The sequence below is a fragment of the Saccostrea cucullata genome, unplaced genomic scaffold (genome assembly GCF_032062105.1).
Source record: "Saccostrea cucullata isolate Sc308-1 unplaced genomic scaffold, CSIRO_AGI_Scuc_v1 ctg219, whole genome shotgun sequence".
Classification (NCBI taxonomy): Eukaryota; Metazoa; Mollusca; class Bivalvia; order Ostreida; family Ostreidae; genus Saccostrea; species Saccostrea cuccullata.
The window spans coordinates 329,542-348,278 of record NW_026936054.1 but is presented as its reverse complement, the minus strand read 5'-3'; the positions used below and the strand labels follow the sequence as shown (position 1 = coordinate 348,278).

General features: G+C 31.6%; 1 protein-coding gene across 2 annotated transcripts; it reads left to right on the top strand.

The window, feature by feature from the left end:
* The first annotated feature begins 6,522 nt into the window (after positions 1–6,522).
* LOC134244669 (uncharacterized) lies at positions 6,523–16,544 on the top strand. Of its 2 annotated transcripts, none has more exons than XM_062726921.1 (5): positions 6,523–6,670; positions 12,013–12,068; positions 14,430–14,604; positions 15,262–15,341; positions 16,363–16,544. In XM_062726921.1, the coding sequence occupies exons 2-5, from the start codon at positions 12,014–12,016 to the stop codon at positions 16,485–16,487; spliced, it is 435 nt and encodes a 144-aa protein (XP_062582905.1). In that variant the 5' UTR covers positions 6,523–6,670; position 12,013; the 3' UTR covers positions 16,488–16,544. The 2 variants fall into 2 exon arrangements, with proteins under 2 accessions (XP_062582905.1, XP_062582904.1); XM_062726920.1 differs by having other exon boundaries at positions 6,527–6,670; positions 12,013–12,101.
* The last annotated feature ends 2,193 nt before the right edge of the window (positions 16,545–18,737 follow it).

Genomic DNA, 18,737 nt, shown 5'->3' with positions numbered 1-18,737 from the left:
ATTTGTTAAGACACATTCTGATTGCACACACATGTACTCTAAAGTTGACATCAAAAGGATGCTTGAGTTTTTGATTGACGATATCTATGTGGTTTTTAGAGAAACGGTCTTCCAACAATTTATTGGAATTTCCATGGGTACCAATTGCGCTCTGTTATTAGCAGACCCATTTCTGTATTCATATAAAGCAGAATTTGTGTAAAATCTTATGCGTGAAAAAAAGAAAACACTTGCTGTGGCCTTCAACTCAACAATGGTAATTTCCATTCCCATGTCGATACAATATATCCTGGTGAGCTTGAGATAAAACATACCACAGAGTCTGACACATCTGTTTCATATTTGGATATTTTCGTTGCAAAGGACGTTAATGGTAATCTAGCAACCAAGCTATATGATAAACGTGATAACTTTAACTTTTCTATCGTCAACTTCCCTTACTTATGCAGCAATATTCCTTCATCATCTGCATACAGAGTTTATATATATCTCTGTTGATTCGATACGCAATAGCATGTTCTACGTATGAACAATTTTTAAAAACAATTAATTTTAACAAATAAGTTGATGAAAGAAGAATGTCAGCAGTTTAAAGTCATCATTTCGTAAGTTTTATGGTCGATACAATGACCTTGTCAGCAAATGAAATTTATTTTTGAGTCAAATGCTGACTGATGATTTTCATACCAATTTTTAGTCCATTATTTATTTACTGAATTGACGACGGATTTTTCCGTTATTTCCCGATCATGAAAAGGAGCACACGGCGTGTGTGACCGGTCGGCAGGGGATGCTCACTCCTGCATGGCACCTGATCCAATCTTGGATGTTTTGGAGGTCCGTGTTTGCTCTGTTCCTTTTGTATTGTTTTATGGACTTTTGTTCGTTATTTCTACATCCGTCATTGCAGGAATTTAAATACTCCTATCTCTCCTATACAAAATATTTATATTTATGTTAAATTTACACTTGACAAAACGTTATCGTCTTTATCATATGTTTATTTATTAAGAATATTTTCGGTTATCCTCTTTAACATACCACAGTTACGATATTAGAACTTTTATTTTTATAGAATTGTCTCACAAATATAGAAAGTCTAACGGTCGGTCACAATTCTTTATTTTTAATTTATGTACCCTCTTTATAAATTATTTGTTAAATACTTTAAGTTTATAACGAATTAATTCTTAGTTTTCAAATTTTCCAACATCGTTTTAAAGAATCATATTTTATATATATCGTATTTAATATATATCAGTTAGCGAGAAATGGGGGAAAAATAACAAAAGATATTTATTTTGAAGCTTGAAATTCTTATGCATGATTCAATGAATCTTGAAGGCAAAAGATACGTACTGTGAGAATGCAATTTTTCATTCCTCTATGGCAACTGATCCCCCTCTGATATCGATGTTTTGAAGGTCAATTTTTGCTCTGCTCCTTTTGTATTGGTTGACGGGCTTTTAAGTTTGAATACTTTTCGTTATCTCCATTCTTTTCCAAACAATTGAATTAGTATTTCAAGTAAAAAAAAAATTATCTCACATTTCGTATCTATTTTCAGAAAGGGGTCACTTAAACCCAGAAGAATATCATTCAACCTCGAGGCCAATGTTAATGAAAATTTTATTCAAATTGCAAAAGAGTATCAATTTTGATTTTGTAGGAATTAATCTAAAAGATTGAGATTTTTGTTTTTGTTTTGTTTTTTTAAAATTTTACTCTTACGACCTAGTTATAAACTGTCAATGATAACTTTCGATATCGTCACATTCCACCTGCAGGCGAAAAATGTATTCCCTGAATACTTCATTCAAAACTTCATATCATTCATCAGGCATCATTTAATTTGCATAATATCTTTATCTTAAATGATTTTTTTTGGAAAGTTTGAGCTTAAAGACTCTATTATTGTGGCCAAAATCCCCTAAAAATATTCTCTCACTAAGCGCCTTGGAGTTGTTCAGAATGCGATTATATTTCTCTGATTAAAATGAAATATTTTATATGGAGATTAATAACAATATTCAAGCTCAAAAGTCCTTTGAACAATACTAAATATGGAGCAGAGCAAACATGGACCTCTAAAACTTCAGAGGTGAGATCAGGTGCTTTGGAGTGTGCTTCCCCTGCAGACCATTCACACCCGCCGTAAGTTTTTTAATGGTCGGAAAATAACGTTAAATCTGGCGAACATTCGGTTTGTAAATAAAGGCCTAACGATAAGAAAGAAAAACTTTAGTTTTACTTAAATGTTAGATTGTATTTGCATGTATCGAACATAGAAATGATGACTTTAATCGAGACTGCTGATATTTTCGTATCATCAACTTGTTTACAATACCTCAACCCGTTTGAGAAATTGTTCATACGTAGACCATGCTCTTTGCCATTGAATCAACTGAGAGATATTTTGCATTGACTTAGGTCCATCACAACTTTGACTTTAATCCTAGATCTTCCCATCACGGAACGGTAGACAGAACTACGTAGACGATTTATAGAAATATATGAAAGGACATGAAAAGGTGTAATAACAAAATGTTATTGAAGCCTAGGAGGAGCACGCTGCTATACCGATCGTACTAGTTTGCCCTGAATGATAACTAAATGATCATATAGAGATGGAATATATCACAGTCAAATAGACTCAGTATATATAACGCCCAGTGAAAGATTATATTTACAAACAATATCGTTAAAATGACCATGAAACATAAGGAGATAACGAACAGTATTCAAGATCAAAAGTCCATAAAACAATACAAAATAAGAGCAGAGCAAACACGGACCTCCAAAATATCAGAGGTGGGATCAGGTGCCATGCAATTTACGAAATATTAATTTTAAACGAGATTGTTTCTATCTGAACTGGTTAAAACTATTTGTCGTACTCAGAGAATGCTCTTAAGTATTGCATATGTAAGAAAATAATAACACAATATTTTTTTTGATAGCGGTACAGAACTTCCAAAATAAGAAAAATTGAGGATGAATTAGTTGAAGCCATCTTGTTTATCATACTCATTACCTGTTAGTTGCTCCTTATTGCCTATCGTCAGTAAATCATTGAAACATGAAACAGTGATGGTTTAGTAGGATATATTGAGTCGACATATGCATAAATGGAATGAAATTTGATGATAATATTCGGTATTTACGCTCATAAGTCCGATTTTACTACCGAATAAGGAAGAGAGCAAACATAGACTTCTAGAACATCAGAGAAGGTGTCAGGTGTCATGGAGGAGTGAGCATCCCCTGCCGACCGGTCACACCTGCTCCTTGTCGTGATAGAAAAATGGAAAAATCCGTATACAATTCAGTAGTTTCACTATTTATATGAACAAAGATCATCAGTCGACATATGCATGACTGTGCATGTGACTTTAAATCTATTGTATTTGTATCATATTTCTTAAGACATTAAACGAAACTGTTGAATTTCTTGTTTCATTAACATCCATTGGCAATAGCTTGCTTTAATTAGAAATTTTCATACGTAGTATGTACTCTTGCAAATGAACTGAGAGATATAAACTCCGTTTGCAAGTAATGAAAGAATATTATATATTGCTGCATAAGTAAGGAAAGTTAACGGTAGAAAAAGAGAGCCATCAAGTTTACCATAAAGCTTGGTTGTTACTGTCTATTTTTAGTAAAATATCCAAATTTTAAGGAAAGAGAGACAAGAATGGTTTGAACCAAAAGGAAGTCTGAATCAAATTGATATTCTGGATTTCTGTTATTTGGTGTTCCGGGGATGACAAACAAAATTAAAACACCATACCACTTTATGATTCTTCCGCCATAGTTATAGACCTTTCTACTTATGACACTCATAACGCGCTCCTAATTTTGTTATCACCTCCTTATTAACAAGTATTGACACACAGCTCTACATGTACACGTCGAAAAATTGGATGTCAGATAAAAAATGCTATTCAAATGCTGACAAAAAAATTAGGATCAACTTCAGAAAAACATTTAAGAAATGCATAGTTATCCATATAGTTATACATATTCTGATTTAAGAGAAATCGCATACTTAATACAGATTAAGTAAACAATGCAATGTGTACATCTTCAGCGTACAAACAAAAACAAATGTAATTTAGATTTTCGAAACTCTGAAACAATGCTAAAGTGAAATGTGTCTTATCAGCGCTGAGTAATCTCGGCAAGTAAGTCGATCAATTTCTTACAATAATGAGAGCACACTTAAGATTGACATTTCTAGTCAGTTCTGAGTAATTACTTTCTAATTAGTTAGTGACAAGATTCTGCATCCCCCAGATAACTAATAGCTCCGGAATGAGACGGATCGTGGTTTTAGATCTCTACCGTACTTTCATTTTAATGCTACTTTATTTTCCATAATCATATGCATTAATCTGTCAATTGTAGAATGTCAATAGTTTAATTTGTGATATTAGCGAATTGTCCGCTCCTATATTAAGACTGATATTCAATAATTTCTATACAATTCTGACGACTACGAATTTCATGGTAAGGACATCAAACACACCGTATTGACATCACAGCGTCGTTAGAGTTTGAAGCAGTGCAAAGGAAACACGAGAAAACAATGTGCAGTTTCTTTTTTCGGCCAATAAATCAATTAATGAGCAGAGAACGTACTTTAAGGTCGTAATTAAAGAGATAAGCTGGAAAACACTCATTCACATAGAGTGACTGAACCAGAAACATTCGCCAAGAATTTTGGCACCGAGTAGAGGGCTAAAAAAGAAAATACATGCTGCATTTGTGGAGATTTGGCAGAGGCCAGTGACCTGTGTTTGATTGCAGGACGTTAGTTTATTTGGTTACTGTGAGGTTACTGTTAAAAATTTTAATTCAAGCTTGAAATTTATTTTTCAAAAAAAAAAAATTCTGAAATTATTTTTGATTATTAGTGAAACAAAAACTACATACCGGTGTGTTCAAACGAATTCAAAATATTTAAACGTTCTTAATTTCTTATCGCAGTTAACTATGTTTTTGACATTGCTTTTTTACATGACGTCAAACATCAGAATAAAAATGCTACGGATTGCATTTTGAAACGATATCCCCGGGGGGTTAAGTGCATCTTTGATGAGGATATTTCAATTCAAGATTTACCCTTTTTATTTGTCAGTTTTGAAATATGTAAATTACTGACTAATGAAAGTTATAACTCATTTTTTAATGATGAAACTCACCTCGATATAGAGGAGTTATTTTTGAAATGTCAATCGTATGAAAATAAACCCATGACTTAAAATTAACTTCTAAAATGGATCAAAAATCGTTTAAATTAATAGATACCTTTTTATATCATCTCTATCATGATAAAATTAGCCTTGTTGATAATAAACTAAAACAAATGTTTATCTTATTGATCATTTAAAGATGCATTTTTATTTTGCTTTAGCAGTTTAGCTTAACATTATTGTAATTATTACTATTAATATAAAAAAAATATAAAATCAATCCACATTTGTAGATTTCATTAAATAAGTATGTTTAAAAATGATGTCATTTTGAGTTGGTTTCACCTCAGTTGGTCTTATGTTGTTTGATTGTCAACATTATGAAAAAACTAAAATGAAAAATCATAATACTAATGACTAAAACAAAACAAGCCAAAAAAGTTTCGCATCTAATAACGACAATTGGTATTTTGAATTGCAAATTGCATCAAAAACAGAAATTAGAGCTCTTGATAAAATTAAGGAAACATCAGTTTTTTTGACGAAATATAATTTTGACAGATAGCCTTTATACGCAACCATAGCTTGAATTATACCAATGGGTTGTGAAGGAATCTTTATTAATCTATATGTAAACTAAAAGCTTCAAAAGACTGTCTTTGAATAGTTAAATTAAATCTTCTTGAATTGATAGGCTGTGAAAACTTAAGACGGAATTCGGTGACCCGAAGACAGCTTGTTGGGAGATAAAAGCGGAGTAAGATCCTACAGGAGTGATGTGTCCTCTCTCGTCGTTCTGAGTGGGGATTGATTGATCTTAGAGTTAACTCCGACAGTATCACTCTGTTCATCAGAAACCATAGACGAGGTCCTAATATCAGTAGAGAGCTTCATCTTCTACACTTAACCTTCTCTGTTTTTGAACAGCTTTCCCTTATTTTAATATCCTCTTAACTGACGTTTTGGCGCGAAAAACTAGGCGACAAATGGCGGGTCTTCTTTTATGCAATTGTCACCTTTCCTTGATCGTAAGGATAAGATATTTAATCATTGTTGAACAATGTTACACACAATTTTGTCATAGTGTTAATAAATGTAAACTAACGGTATCTATGACTTTTATACACACCTAGCCTTTACCCAATCATAAGTCTCGGAAGACCATTATTGAGATTAATTCTAAATACTACGATGAACCGATTGCGGAAATCAGTTTATCACTCTTTTTTACAAACTCTTCAATGCTGCAAACCCCATCTGATAACGCCAGGAAGGACTGCATCATATAATTTTAATAGATTAGAGGCCTAGGATATTCATAATATTTGGAACCTAGAACATGGGGGGCATTCAGGGATGGGTTTTCCAATATATGACGCAGGTCGGTGTTAGTGTATATAAGCATTGCCAGCATACAAATGGCCACATCTATTGAGGGAATTATTAAAAGCAATTACCTAACTCTTATACAAGTAAGTTTTTACCTTCAAATGTACTGATTGTTTTGATCGTGTTGTTTTAGCTAGGCATTTATTTATTTATTTATTTATTTTTTCATCTATTGCAAGTCGCATTAATGATAAATATGCAATTGAATTTATGAAATGTTCTTCGAAAAAAAAAGATGATATATTAACTTTTTGTATTTTTTTCCCTTTCTCTTATTAAATCTAGTTCCATAATAATAAAATTTTAAGTTTGCAAATTAATAGCCTCAATTTATTCCGTTTTTATTTAAAATGCATTTGAGGAAATCTGGAAGCAATTTTTACAGTTAAATAATTTTATTTTCAAAATTATATTTCATTAATATCATATTTCCATTCTTTCTTTCCCTCATACACATCAATTCTATATAAAAATACATTTTTGTCTAAGATAATTAAATAAATCAGACGGTATCTCTTCAGCAGCTAGAGAGAGAGAGGAGCTGTCAAATCATTGCCTTGATGTGTTGAATTATGACACTTTCTCGATAAACCGTGTTGTACAAAATGTATTTCTGCATTGTATTATTTTAAGTAACAGCCTTTCTGTCATATTAATATGCATCAATAAAAGAGAACCTAACAGTTTCCATAAAAATTGTCATGCGTAGGTTCTAATTTACATCATCAATATTAAGCAGAAATACTGAATGCTAGAATGTTACCAAAAAGTGTATAAACTAAGGAAAAGCGTATCTAAGAACAAGGGAAACTATTTTCAGTAGCTATTGCATAAAATCATTAAACGTTTTCCTTAGATCTGTGCTTTATATAAAATGTAAAACACCAGCGAAGCCACCCTCACCCTCTGTTAATAACTCCTGTTCTCTTTTGTTAATGTAAACTTCTCTTATCAGGTGCTCGCTCTTTTTACTGCATTCCCTTGACCCACAATTTCTTCTCTGCCACACTTTATTGAAACTAGAGTACATGCGATGCATATTCTCTGTACCACTCTGTTTGTAAATTGTCTCATTGTCGTAGAAAATGCATACTGAATTAAGACTTCTGCTAGCAGGGATGTTATTGGCAATATTTTATAGACATAAATGTACACTAGTAGCTGTAATAAAACATTTATATCGTAGCAGCTTTAGGACATATTGTTCTTTGCTTTATCGGTTTGATTGCTTTCATCCTCTCCCTGTTTGTCTGAACTATTTGTTCCCTTAAATTAGCAAGTGTTAATAAATTCCTGATTCGTTGGCAAATATACAGTTATTGATGAAAAAAATATCATTTGTATCTGCCGGATTTTATTAAAGATTGTCATGCGAAAGCAAAGAGACTAAATTTGCTTTTTATCGTATACCACCGAATTCATGTGTGGATTCTATTACCTAATGTGACCAGAGATACCATTTTACTTTGTTAATTGCTTTTAGATCATGTCACCTCTTATTTTAGCCCATTTTTTTGATTTCTCGCAAGGTAGGAATAGTAAATCTATAATGAAAAAATCCGTTTGGTATATAAAAGCTCTGTTCATTTTCAATTGGCCGCCCACCTAAAACATTGCAATATAACATACCTACACACGACTCATTTCATGTTATGCAATTACCACTTGGTTCTGACAAAAGGCAATGTTACAGTGATAATGACCAACAGATTATGTTTTGACCAAATTGAACACATGAATTACAATCGTAGGGTAGGAATGGTGATACTTTATCAGTATCGACATCCGGGTAACTATTCCTAGAATCCAATAAAAAAGTCAACATTCATAATTTGACAGAATAATTGGGTGTTGCTACTTTCAGAATAAAATGGAATTTCATGATTTCTCTTTTCCATTCAACTCAGAAAGTTTTCTTTGATTTTATCAATATGTCATTGAATGCAAAATAATCATGGCACATACTACTATTAACTTTTGATTCCAATCGATTAATAGTTTTTTCTCTCTCTCTCTCTCTTGGTCAATTCTTGTCTTTTATGTTTTATTTAATATATAAATTATTTGGCTAACACAAACTTATAAACTGTAATAAAAATCCTGCCTTTTCAAAATTGATTTTAGCAACAGACAGTTAACTCTGGAATTTTTTTTTTTTTTTTTTTTTTTTTTGCAGAATTTGGTTTCAACTTAATACTTTTTTTTTAATTACAAGGTAACTCTTTACATGCATTTGATTTCTAAATGCCATTATATTGGTGATATATAATAAAATTATTTGACAAGTATTAACATTTTGGCTCCATAAATCTGGACAAAAAAAGACAAGACAGTTACTACTTCACCAATTTCATATTTCGATTTCACCGTTTCACTTGCTAAAGACAAAAATATCATTTATAACAAACAACTGCGTTATTTAACAAACTTATTTTAAAGCAACTATAAACATATTCCCATGAAAGCTGAATGTAGTTTTCTTATGACTCCCAACTTATTAATTACGAAAAGACGTAGTCTATGTAGGATCAGTTTTAGATACAAGTCGAAAGATAATTTGATTAATTGATTGAGTGCATATTATCTAACGTCCCTTTAAAGAATTTTTCACTCATAAGGAGACGCCACCACTTGCCGTTGGAGAGCTGCAAATTTTGTCCTATAATCGGCACTTAGGGCCTTTGAGCAGGGAGGGATCTTTTTTCATGCCAACATCTACTGGGACACGGGACATCTGTTTATACGATCTCATTCCAAAGTACCGATCTCCTAGTCCCGCAGTGGAATTCAAATCCGCGACGTAAAGATAATTTGAAGTTAAGAGAAGTTTATTCAGTCTTGTTTATGAACAATTTCATTTCGCTATTAAGATCAGTTGTGCCTCTCATGAACCTAACACTGAAGGTATAAGATATCTTTTGATTAGAATGATCAGAATTTTTTTTTTAAGCTTTTTCATAATAATCCCAATAAATTAAACAGTACAAAATAGGAGCAGAGCAAACACCGCCTGTGCATCATTGTCATGCCATCTGGAAAATGTGCTCCTTGTCATTATCGGAAAATCCGTCGTCAGTTGTGTGTATGAATAATGGAATAACAATTCATATGAAAAACGTCAGTCAGCATTTGATTCAATGATAAATTGTATTTGCTGACAAGGTCACTGTATCGACCATAAATCTTGGGAAAATGATGACTTTAAACAAGACTGCTGATATTCTTGTTTCATCAATTTGTTTGTCAATAATTTACCTCGTTTTAGAAATTGTTCATACATAGAGCATGCTCTTGCGTATCAAATCAACTGAGATATATAAACTCCGTATGCAGGTGATGAAGGTATATTGCTGCATAAGTAAGGAAAGTTGACGATAGAAAAGTTAAGGTCATCACGTTTATCATATAGCTTGGTTGTTAGATTACCATTAACGTCTTTTTAAAGTAAAATATGCAAATATGAAACAGATGTGTCAGACTCTGCGGTATCTTTAATGTCATGCTCACCATGATAAATCGTATCGACATGTATTAATCTAAAATGTATTTATATTATATACAGATTTGTTTGAAAAATAAAGTAAAAAAAATCCTTGACTACCATAGAATTTTATCACATCAGTGGGACAGTCATGTAAGCTCAGTAAGTAGAATAGGTGCTCCGTGATCGGAATATTGGGGTTTCAAACCACAGTTGTGACAGATCAAAGTCGATAAAACTGATAGCAACTGTTCCTTCTCCAAGAGCTGGCACTTTTTAGAAAAAATTATGGGTAATTCTCATTAGACCTACAAGGGCAAATTCTCGTGTCACAGACGTTGGAACGAAAATTTGAAGCCCTTTATCGCTATATTGTAACGACGCTTTATGAATGAAAAATAGATTCCAATGAAACATTAAGCAATTTATCATCAAGAAGTCAATCAAGGCGTATGAAGCATATCACTTTTACCTTCAGTAGTTTTTAAACAATAATTTCATTTCTGAAGTCATAAGTGTCTTTCATATCCCACAACTCCAGGGGCATACATGTATCAATAAAGTTTCTATAGTATGCAAAAGTTTACCAAGAAATGAGTGGTGGATTCAGAATAAAAATCACATGACACGTATTTTGTAACTTAGTCCATTATTTATACACTGAATTGACGACGGATTTTTCCGTTATTTCCCGATCATGACAAGGAGCACACGGCGAGTGTGACCGGTTAGCAGGGGATGCACACATCTCCATGGCACCTGATCCCACCTCTAATGTTTTAGAGGTCCGTGTTTGCTCTGTTTCTATTTTGTATTGTTCTATGGACTTTGATATTGAATGCTGTTTGTTATCTCCATATCCTTCACCCTATAATAATATGAAAAAATTAACCTGTAAAAAATTAATTAATTTTATCTGAAAAGAGAAACGATTCTGATAAATTTTGCAGTTGAAAGGGGATCTTATCCTAACATGAAACACTCACGAAAACTATAATCCTCAATATTTTAGTTATCCAGCAAATTTCTTTTTTTCAGTAATGGTACCTTATTTCATCCTAGTTTCATTGATAACAGTAGTCCATTACTGGATAGAAATGATCTCGTTATACGCTGATACAAAGGACAAGGTCAATTAGACAATCGGCTGCAGTTTTCCATTCACAGATTCATTTTATTGCCTCAATTATGACGTCATCAGTAGTCCCGGAGCCCATAGGATTTCATTCATAAACACTCCAATATTGAATAAGCCTAAGATGGTTGCGTGCCTACTTTTTTTAGCTTTTTTCATTAAACGTTATTGGTCTCGTTTTGGTTAAATAAGCCATAATCGCCGGATACATTGCAGTCTATGGGGACATATACATGCATTATTACCCTTTAAGCACACCAATTCTTTTATTCCCTATAGTTTTGGCATCAATCATCAATGAAAAGTCACTTAAGCAGTGGACGTTTTACTTTTTGTTTAAAAAAAAAGATATAATTGAAAGGTTTCATTATCAGCCAATGAACAAAGGCTAAATATTTGTACTCTAAGATAATTTATCATTTTTTCTTTCAAGAGAAATTATTGCTATTTTGGAATAAAAGCTATAACTCAATTAGATTTTTTTTATTTTTACACTTTTCCTTTTCTGTCTCTCAGGAAATACAATTTATTTCTATTGACTTTTTAGAATGATCATTTGACGTTTTCTGAGGCATTGTCATTATGTGAAACCTTCAATAGATTAATCATTTCTTCAATGCCACTGGGTTTTGATTTAATTTAATCCAAATCATCATCTACCATGGTACTGATTTCACCAATCAATTATCCAAAAACAATCAGACATTTCGCAATAGTCTTTTTTATGTACTAAATCAAATTTAAAGAACACCTTATGTTGTCATTGATTTAAACTCATTCAATCAAAATCATTTTTTTTTTCTTTTCAGAATGAAATCAGTAGTTCCCGTTTTAATTATATTAGCAACTTCTGAAGCCATTTATGGTGAGTTGATAACCAAAGACAAGGCAACACCCCGTAAGTACGCATTTTCCGGATATCCTGTTGTTGCGCACGCACAAGTATTTTGTCTATCACCCTGTTTGGTAGTTTCCCTTTGCTGGAATATTTGTCTATGTTATCCTCGGAAAAAATAACTTACAATCATGTAATATAATTTTATATAATATTTGGGTTCAGTTTTTTTAAAAGCTTGTGAATACCTGTAAGGTGTATTAATTCCATTTGATTTAGCAGTTTATGATAATGTTATCAAATAAAAGATTGCTACGATTAAAAAGTTATAAAACAAAATGTAGGAGGATAACATGGACGTATTCCTGTCAGTTTTAAGTCAACAGGACGTATGGAATGCGTATTTAAATCAATTACAGGTATTCATAAACAATTTCAGATTATCAATAAACAATACTTCTAGAATTGTATTCAATCATAATCTTATTCTAAAGGTTCAAGTGAACTTTTGATTTCTGATCAAACAGTAACGTCTTTATTTTGTCCTATCTATGTGAATTCTTTCTCAAATTTTCTACTTCCTTTACTTTTATTAGACCAACTTCAACTAAACAAAATACAATGCAATGGTGAGGGTATTAAAAGTATGTTCAATGGGGAGTCAGAAGAGATATCAAATCGGCAATAACAAAAAATCGGTGTCAGATAACTGTGAAAAGAGTTAAGATAATGGACAATACTCGATCTCACAGGATCCTGACAGGATTGGAAAAACGGAAAAATCCGTAAAATATTCGATGTGTAAATAATGGACTAACAATTAGTTAAAAAGGAACTTCCGTCAGCATTTGATCTAATGATAGATTCTATTTGCTGATACAGTCATTGTGTGGACCATAGAACTTGCAAAATAACGACTTCAAACAAGAACTCTATATCCTTGCTTCATCGACTTGTTTGTCAAAAACTTTGTTTTAAAAGAAATGATCGTAACATGTTCTTGCTTACAAGATCAGCCGGGAAATATAAACCTTATATAAAGGTGATAACGGGATATTGACGCATACATCGAAAATGCATGAGGTCGTTTAGAAAATTTGATAATCTATTTGTCATGAAAGTTTAGATTCATGGGAGCGTTGTGATCCTTATTTCTCTTTTAATCACATCCAAGATTCTCAAGATATATGATTCATAATACATTGCCACAAACATCTTTGTAGTTAAATGTTTGTAGAACTTTCCTGGGTTTTAGATTGTATGTTGTGTATGTGACATGACTGCTTTGTGAAGTGTTTTCATGTCTGTTAGATAGTTAATAGTATAAGGACGCATTTCTTAGCACTCTGAAGATGTTTCTGAAGATGTTATTTAGCAGGGAAAAGACAAGAGAGAATGCATACAATTGATATAACAATGTTTTTACTCGAGATATCAAAGAGTGTTTTGAACCGTGTGATATTTTTAGATTCTTGTTATCTCTTCATTGACCTGAGGACATAAAGTTACCTGTTCTTATTTCAAATTTTTAAAAAAAAATCATGTGGAATTGAAGAATGTGATCGGACACACCCGAAGTGTCTTCCTTGTCGTGACTGGGTAAACGAAAAAATCCGTAGATTATTCAGCGTGAAAATATGGAACAACTATTTGTATGTATAACGTCAGGAAACATTTGACTAAACAATAGAAGAGATTTGCTAACAAGGTCATGATATCGACCATAGACTTTGCAAACTGTTACTTTGAACAAGATAGTTGATATCTTTGTATCATCATCTTATTTGTCAATAGCTTGCTGTGTTTTAGGATTTGTTCAGACATAATATTAAGCAACCTCTTGTTGACCTCTAGTGTTTTTAATAAAATATGAGTCTTATTTTCCTTGTACAAGTAATAATGGTGTATAAAAATGAGAAAAGGAAAGGTGACAATAAAACGTTGAAGTAATCTCAAGTATTCATAAAAATCTTTGAATCTGATTAAATTGCCCCTAGATAATAGAATGTTTAAAAGACAATACTTATATTTAAAAGCATGTGTATATTCAGACAAGTCAATTACTTATTGTAAATGTACGAAAGAGTCAATAATGACTACACTTTTATTTATATTAGTTTCTGCAATAGACACAAAATCAAAAATTGGCTAATGGTCTCGTTCATTATTTTTTAAATCAATAAAAAGGATACATGTAGTTTATTACAAGTGGCTCAGAAGAGAAATTGTATTTCTTGTTTGTATTTTATTTTATAAGACTTGAAATAAAGTTCCGCCAATTTAAAGCTATTAAAAGTTGCTAAAAACGAATACGGTAAATTAAGAAAAAAAGATTTGGCTTAATAAATATTTGGTATTTGATGTGATATTTACCTTGTTCTTCTTTTTCAGGACGATGTCCGTTTTCACCCTCAGTGTTTGGAAAGTGGGCGGTGTCTGATGCCTATGATAATGACATGAACACACTCATTACAATTAATTATTATTATGTGTTAGTGCAAACTCCCGAATCAGAGAGATATTACTTCTGTAAGGAAATGGATTATTACGAAACTGTACTGCTTATGTAAGTCACTAATGCAATATATAAATATTACAGGATAATAACCTTTCACAAGACTGTAGTGATAAAGTTAGTCACAAATTCAAAATAAAATAACCAAGGGAGGTAACCTCTATTCAAAACTTGAAATCATTTATTACAATACAATTTTCCCAGCATTTGATACGACACAAAGGATAAATTTTCATTTAAGGAAATTCTTGATAATTATATTCATCCTGAAAAATCATTTAAACAAATGCAGATTCAGATAAATTTTATCTGACCGAATAAAAAGGTTATTGATAATTTACCTACTAAGTATCTTTTATACTTAATAAAGTATATGTATCTTTTATAAAAATTCCGAGCCGAATTATAATTAGTTACCAATGACAAAAAAAAAAACCAAACATTTAAATTAATAAAAAAAGTTTTTTTTCTTAAATTAATATGGCGATAATAACGATTCTCTTTCTTGAAGAGCATTTCTTGAGAAAAGAATTATTAAGTCTTCACTTTAAAACATATGATCATCTTCCTCAATATTGAATGATAAAAACTTAAGAAAAATTTTATTATTTTCTAAAATAAAGCTTGTTATTCCTGTATTTAAGATAAATAACTAGGATAATGTTATGTTTGTACGGGTGTTGACCGTTCTGTTCCATATCATTATAGAACACCCGACAGGAATGAAATGTTGTGTCTACAGTTTCCCTTTGTTGATGAGAACCCCATGTTGGTGGTACGATTAAGTCGTAAGTATTTTGTTTCTGTCAGATTTTGGAAGAAAGATAAAGTCGTTATTATTTAGTATCTATCAGGTTTTAGTGCCATTGACCAGTAATAACAACGTAACTAGACTTCTTATAGGTAGAAAAACATTTCTTTGTATTTTTTTTTTTGGTTATTTACATGTAGATGAGCAAATTACTCCTATATAACATTATCCTTGGCATGAAGATCACATAGGTAATCTGATATATATGATGAAAAAATCATGATATTATTCGTTTATTTTTCAATAAAACTTGTATTGCAAGTCATTATTTCTTAAACCCTTGGAATATCAATACGGTATCTCGTTTTCTGGAATGTGTTTATTGCGTTCGTATTTTTACTAGACATCGTTCATTTTAAGTAAATCATTTCAAATGGACAAAGTGTTCCCGATGGACACAATTCAAGAATAATTCAATTATTTTCCTCTCTGTGTCGTTTATCTAAGAGATACATATATGAAAGTTAAGAAAAACTTGCCATGAAATAAAAAGTGCTTCGTCAGCAATATTTTATCCAAATGGATTGAAAAACATTATTGGATAAGAATGAAAGCGAGATTTCCTTTACTGATATTAAATTAGATTATTCAAAAATGAGTAATTTAATAAGTGATGCCAATTTTTGCATATTGTTAGAGAGTTTTGAAAGTGTTTTGCCCTTTTAAACTTACTAAACTTACTTTTGCCCTACTAAAGAAAAGCCATTAAAGGTTTTATACTCTAGATCTATTTAAGGAAAAGTTCTTCAATGTTATTGACACACAATTTTCTGAGTGTGTTATTTCTTTTGAACATCAGTTTCCAGTTTTATGAAAATTACATCTCTAAATATCTATGGATTACCATAGTTCTTTTGATTTTCCTTTTTTTTTGTCTTCTTAGTCAGCATTGGTTTTATTTTCATTTCTACAGTTTACAGTATGAAAACAGATGGTCTATATTTAATTTTTTTTTGGTACTATTTATCAATTACTGATATGTACTCTTTTCTTTCCAGCTACAATGATAAATCACTGGAAATTTTTTGAGCCCACAAAGAGTCCATACAGGTCCCCCACCATTAGGAACACGTGTAATCGATACAGTGACGGTGACGCAGTGTTTCTCAGGCGAATTTACTAACATTGTTGACGTTGTACATATTGTACATAATAAAAATATTTATTTTTGTTATAAAAACATATTCTTTTGTTATTTCTGAAGTAGAAAAAACACATTCTTTATTATGAATGATTTTACTAAAAATCATTAACGTTCAATTTGAAAAAAATTTAAAAATTCAAAGAAACCTTGATCATATTCCATAAAAGAGGAAAGTCGCATCAAGCAGTCCTTTGTTCAAAATAACATCAACTTTAAACTTGGGGTTTTCTTAATTTAATTCTAAAAATAATTTTTTAATGATGTGCAAACTTAATAGTAACAGGCCAATTTTTTATTATTATCACTCGTTAAGTAAAATTAAACATAAAGAGTAAAGATTGTTTTTATTATTATTATTTAGATAGAAGGACAAAAGAACAAAAAAGGTAAAAAGTTCCAAACCATGCCTTCTGGAGTTAATCACTCTTAGGTTGAACACCTATTATTAGAATGATAAAATCCCATGCATATTTTACAGGAACGTTTTGCTTTTGATTACGATACTTTACTTTCGGACATAATATTAATAAAAATTCATTTATTTGATTATTCTTTCCTTGAAACTATTGATTGCAGCGTAGCCTTTAGGGGAAAAAGTGATGATATCTGTCCTTTTTCATTTTTCATCCCCTTTGATTAATTTTTTTTTTGACTTTTTTTTCTGAATAATGCCTAGTGTTCTCGACTCTTTCTTCTTTGCCCTTTTAACCTTGCTGATGTACTGTTATAACAATGCCCAGACCAGGGAAGAGCAGGTGTTGTCTTGAAATGCAGATGTTGTTCAAAATATATCATTTCAAAGACATCCATAATAATAATTAATGTTTTATTCCATTTGAGAAGATTTTTTTTGGCGATACATCATGTACATTGTTAACATAAAGATATATCAAGCAACAAAAGATTATATTAGTATATATCATTGTTTCGCCGCCTTGTTAATAAAATATATATGAGGCCACTTGACTGAACCCAAACAGGGACAGTTTTTTGATCTGAAGATATGTTGGAAGATTCTAGGCCATGCGTCAAGGTTTGAACGCAATGTATCCTTGATCAATATATATACCTCACGGTGGATGCGTTCTTTCAACAGGGGATACTCACTCCTCCCAGGCACCTGATCCCATCTCTGGAATTTCAAGGCTACGTTTTAAAGCCCTATTCAAAGAACTGTATTCCAAATATCACCCCCAAATACTGTTTGTTATCTTTTTTTTATTACTTGATGTTCAACTATTTTGAGTGACTCTGGACTATGAGTCAAATTCTCTTTTTTAATGATGATGGGACAAAGAAAATGTATAGCTTCAGATAATATTATAATATTAATGTAATGCTACCGTGAAATAAATGTCTTATCGCTTCAAGGTCTTCCACCAGTTTATGAACTCTCACAAATTTGTTCCCTAGTTAAATCTAGCTTGCATGTGAGATGATACTAGTATTGCAAAAAGAGATATTATATTAAGCTAATGGTAATGCAATGAAACATTTCCAGAACAGGTTTTGTTTCACCCTGAAAAAAAAATGTGAAAATGTCATTGATCTAATTCGAGCCTGCTTAGATCACTGCAGATATAAAATCGAGGAAGAGATGGTATTGAGATATTTACATCTGGTGATTACAAAATCCTCTTTTTTTTAAATGTTTTTTCTTAATAAAGGACAAAAATAAAATGACGATCATTTTTAATGTCATATAACAGTTTTATATAAATGAAAAAATTATGACGATAACAATCTAGAATCAAGTTCAAGAATCGATTGAAACAGTAAAAATTTGGAGGAGAGCAATCAAAAATCTCATAAACCATCAGAAGTTGGATCTTGTATATGCCATGCATTTTATACAAATATAACCCACTTTTTTATCAAAGAATTAGCTGCTGATATACCCTTTGCTTTGGTATCGTTATGTTGCGTTGACGCAACAGCATGCTCTGTGTATTTAATTTTTTCTCAAACAAAGTCAGTTGTTGATGAAACAAGAATATCAAGTCTTGTTCAAAATTATCATATAACACGTTCAGTGGTCGATCGATAAAATTACCTTGTCAGCAAATACAGTCTATCATTAAGTCAAATGCTGATGGACAATTTTGGCACTTATTGTTGGACCATTATTTACACTCTGGATAGACGACGGCTTTTTCTGTTGTTTTAGTTGTTTGCTTAATTTGCTCAATTGGACATCAAAAATACTTATTTCTATTCACATAACGACCC

Coding starts and splice junctions, on each gene's coding strand:
- LOC134244669 (XM_062726920.1), top strand. CDS start 12,014: ATGAAATCAGTAGTTCCCGTTTTAATTATATTAGCAACTTCTGAAGCC. Junction 12,102..14,429: donor CAAAGACAAGGCAACACCCC/GTAAGTACGCAT, acceptor CTTCTTTTTCAG/GACGATGTCCGTTTTCACCC. Junction 15,342..16,362: donor GTTGGTGGTACGATTAAGTC/GTAAGTATTTTG, acceptor TTTTCTTTCCAG/CTACAATGATAAATCACTGG.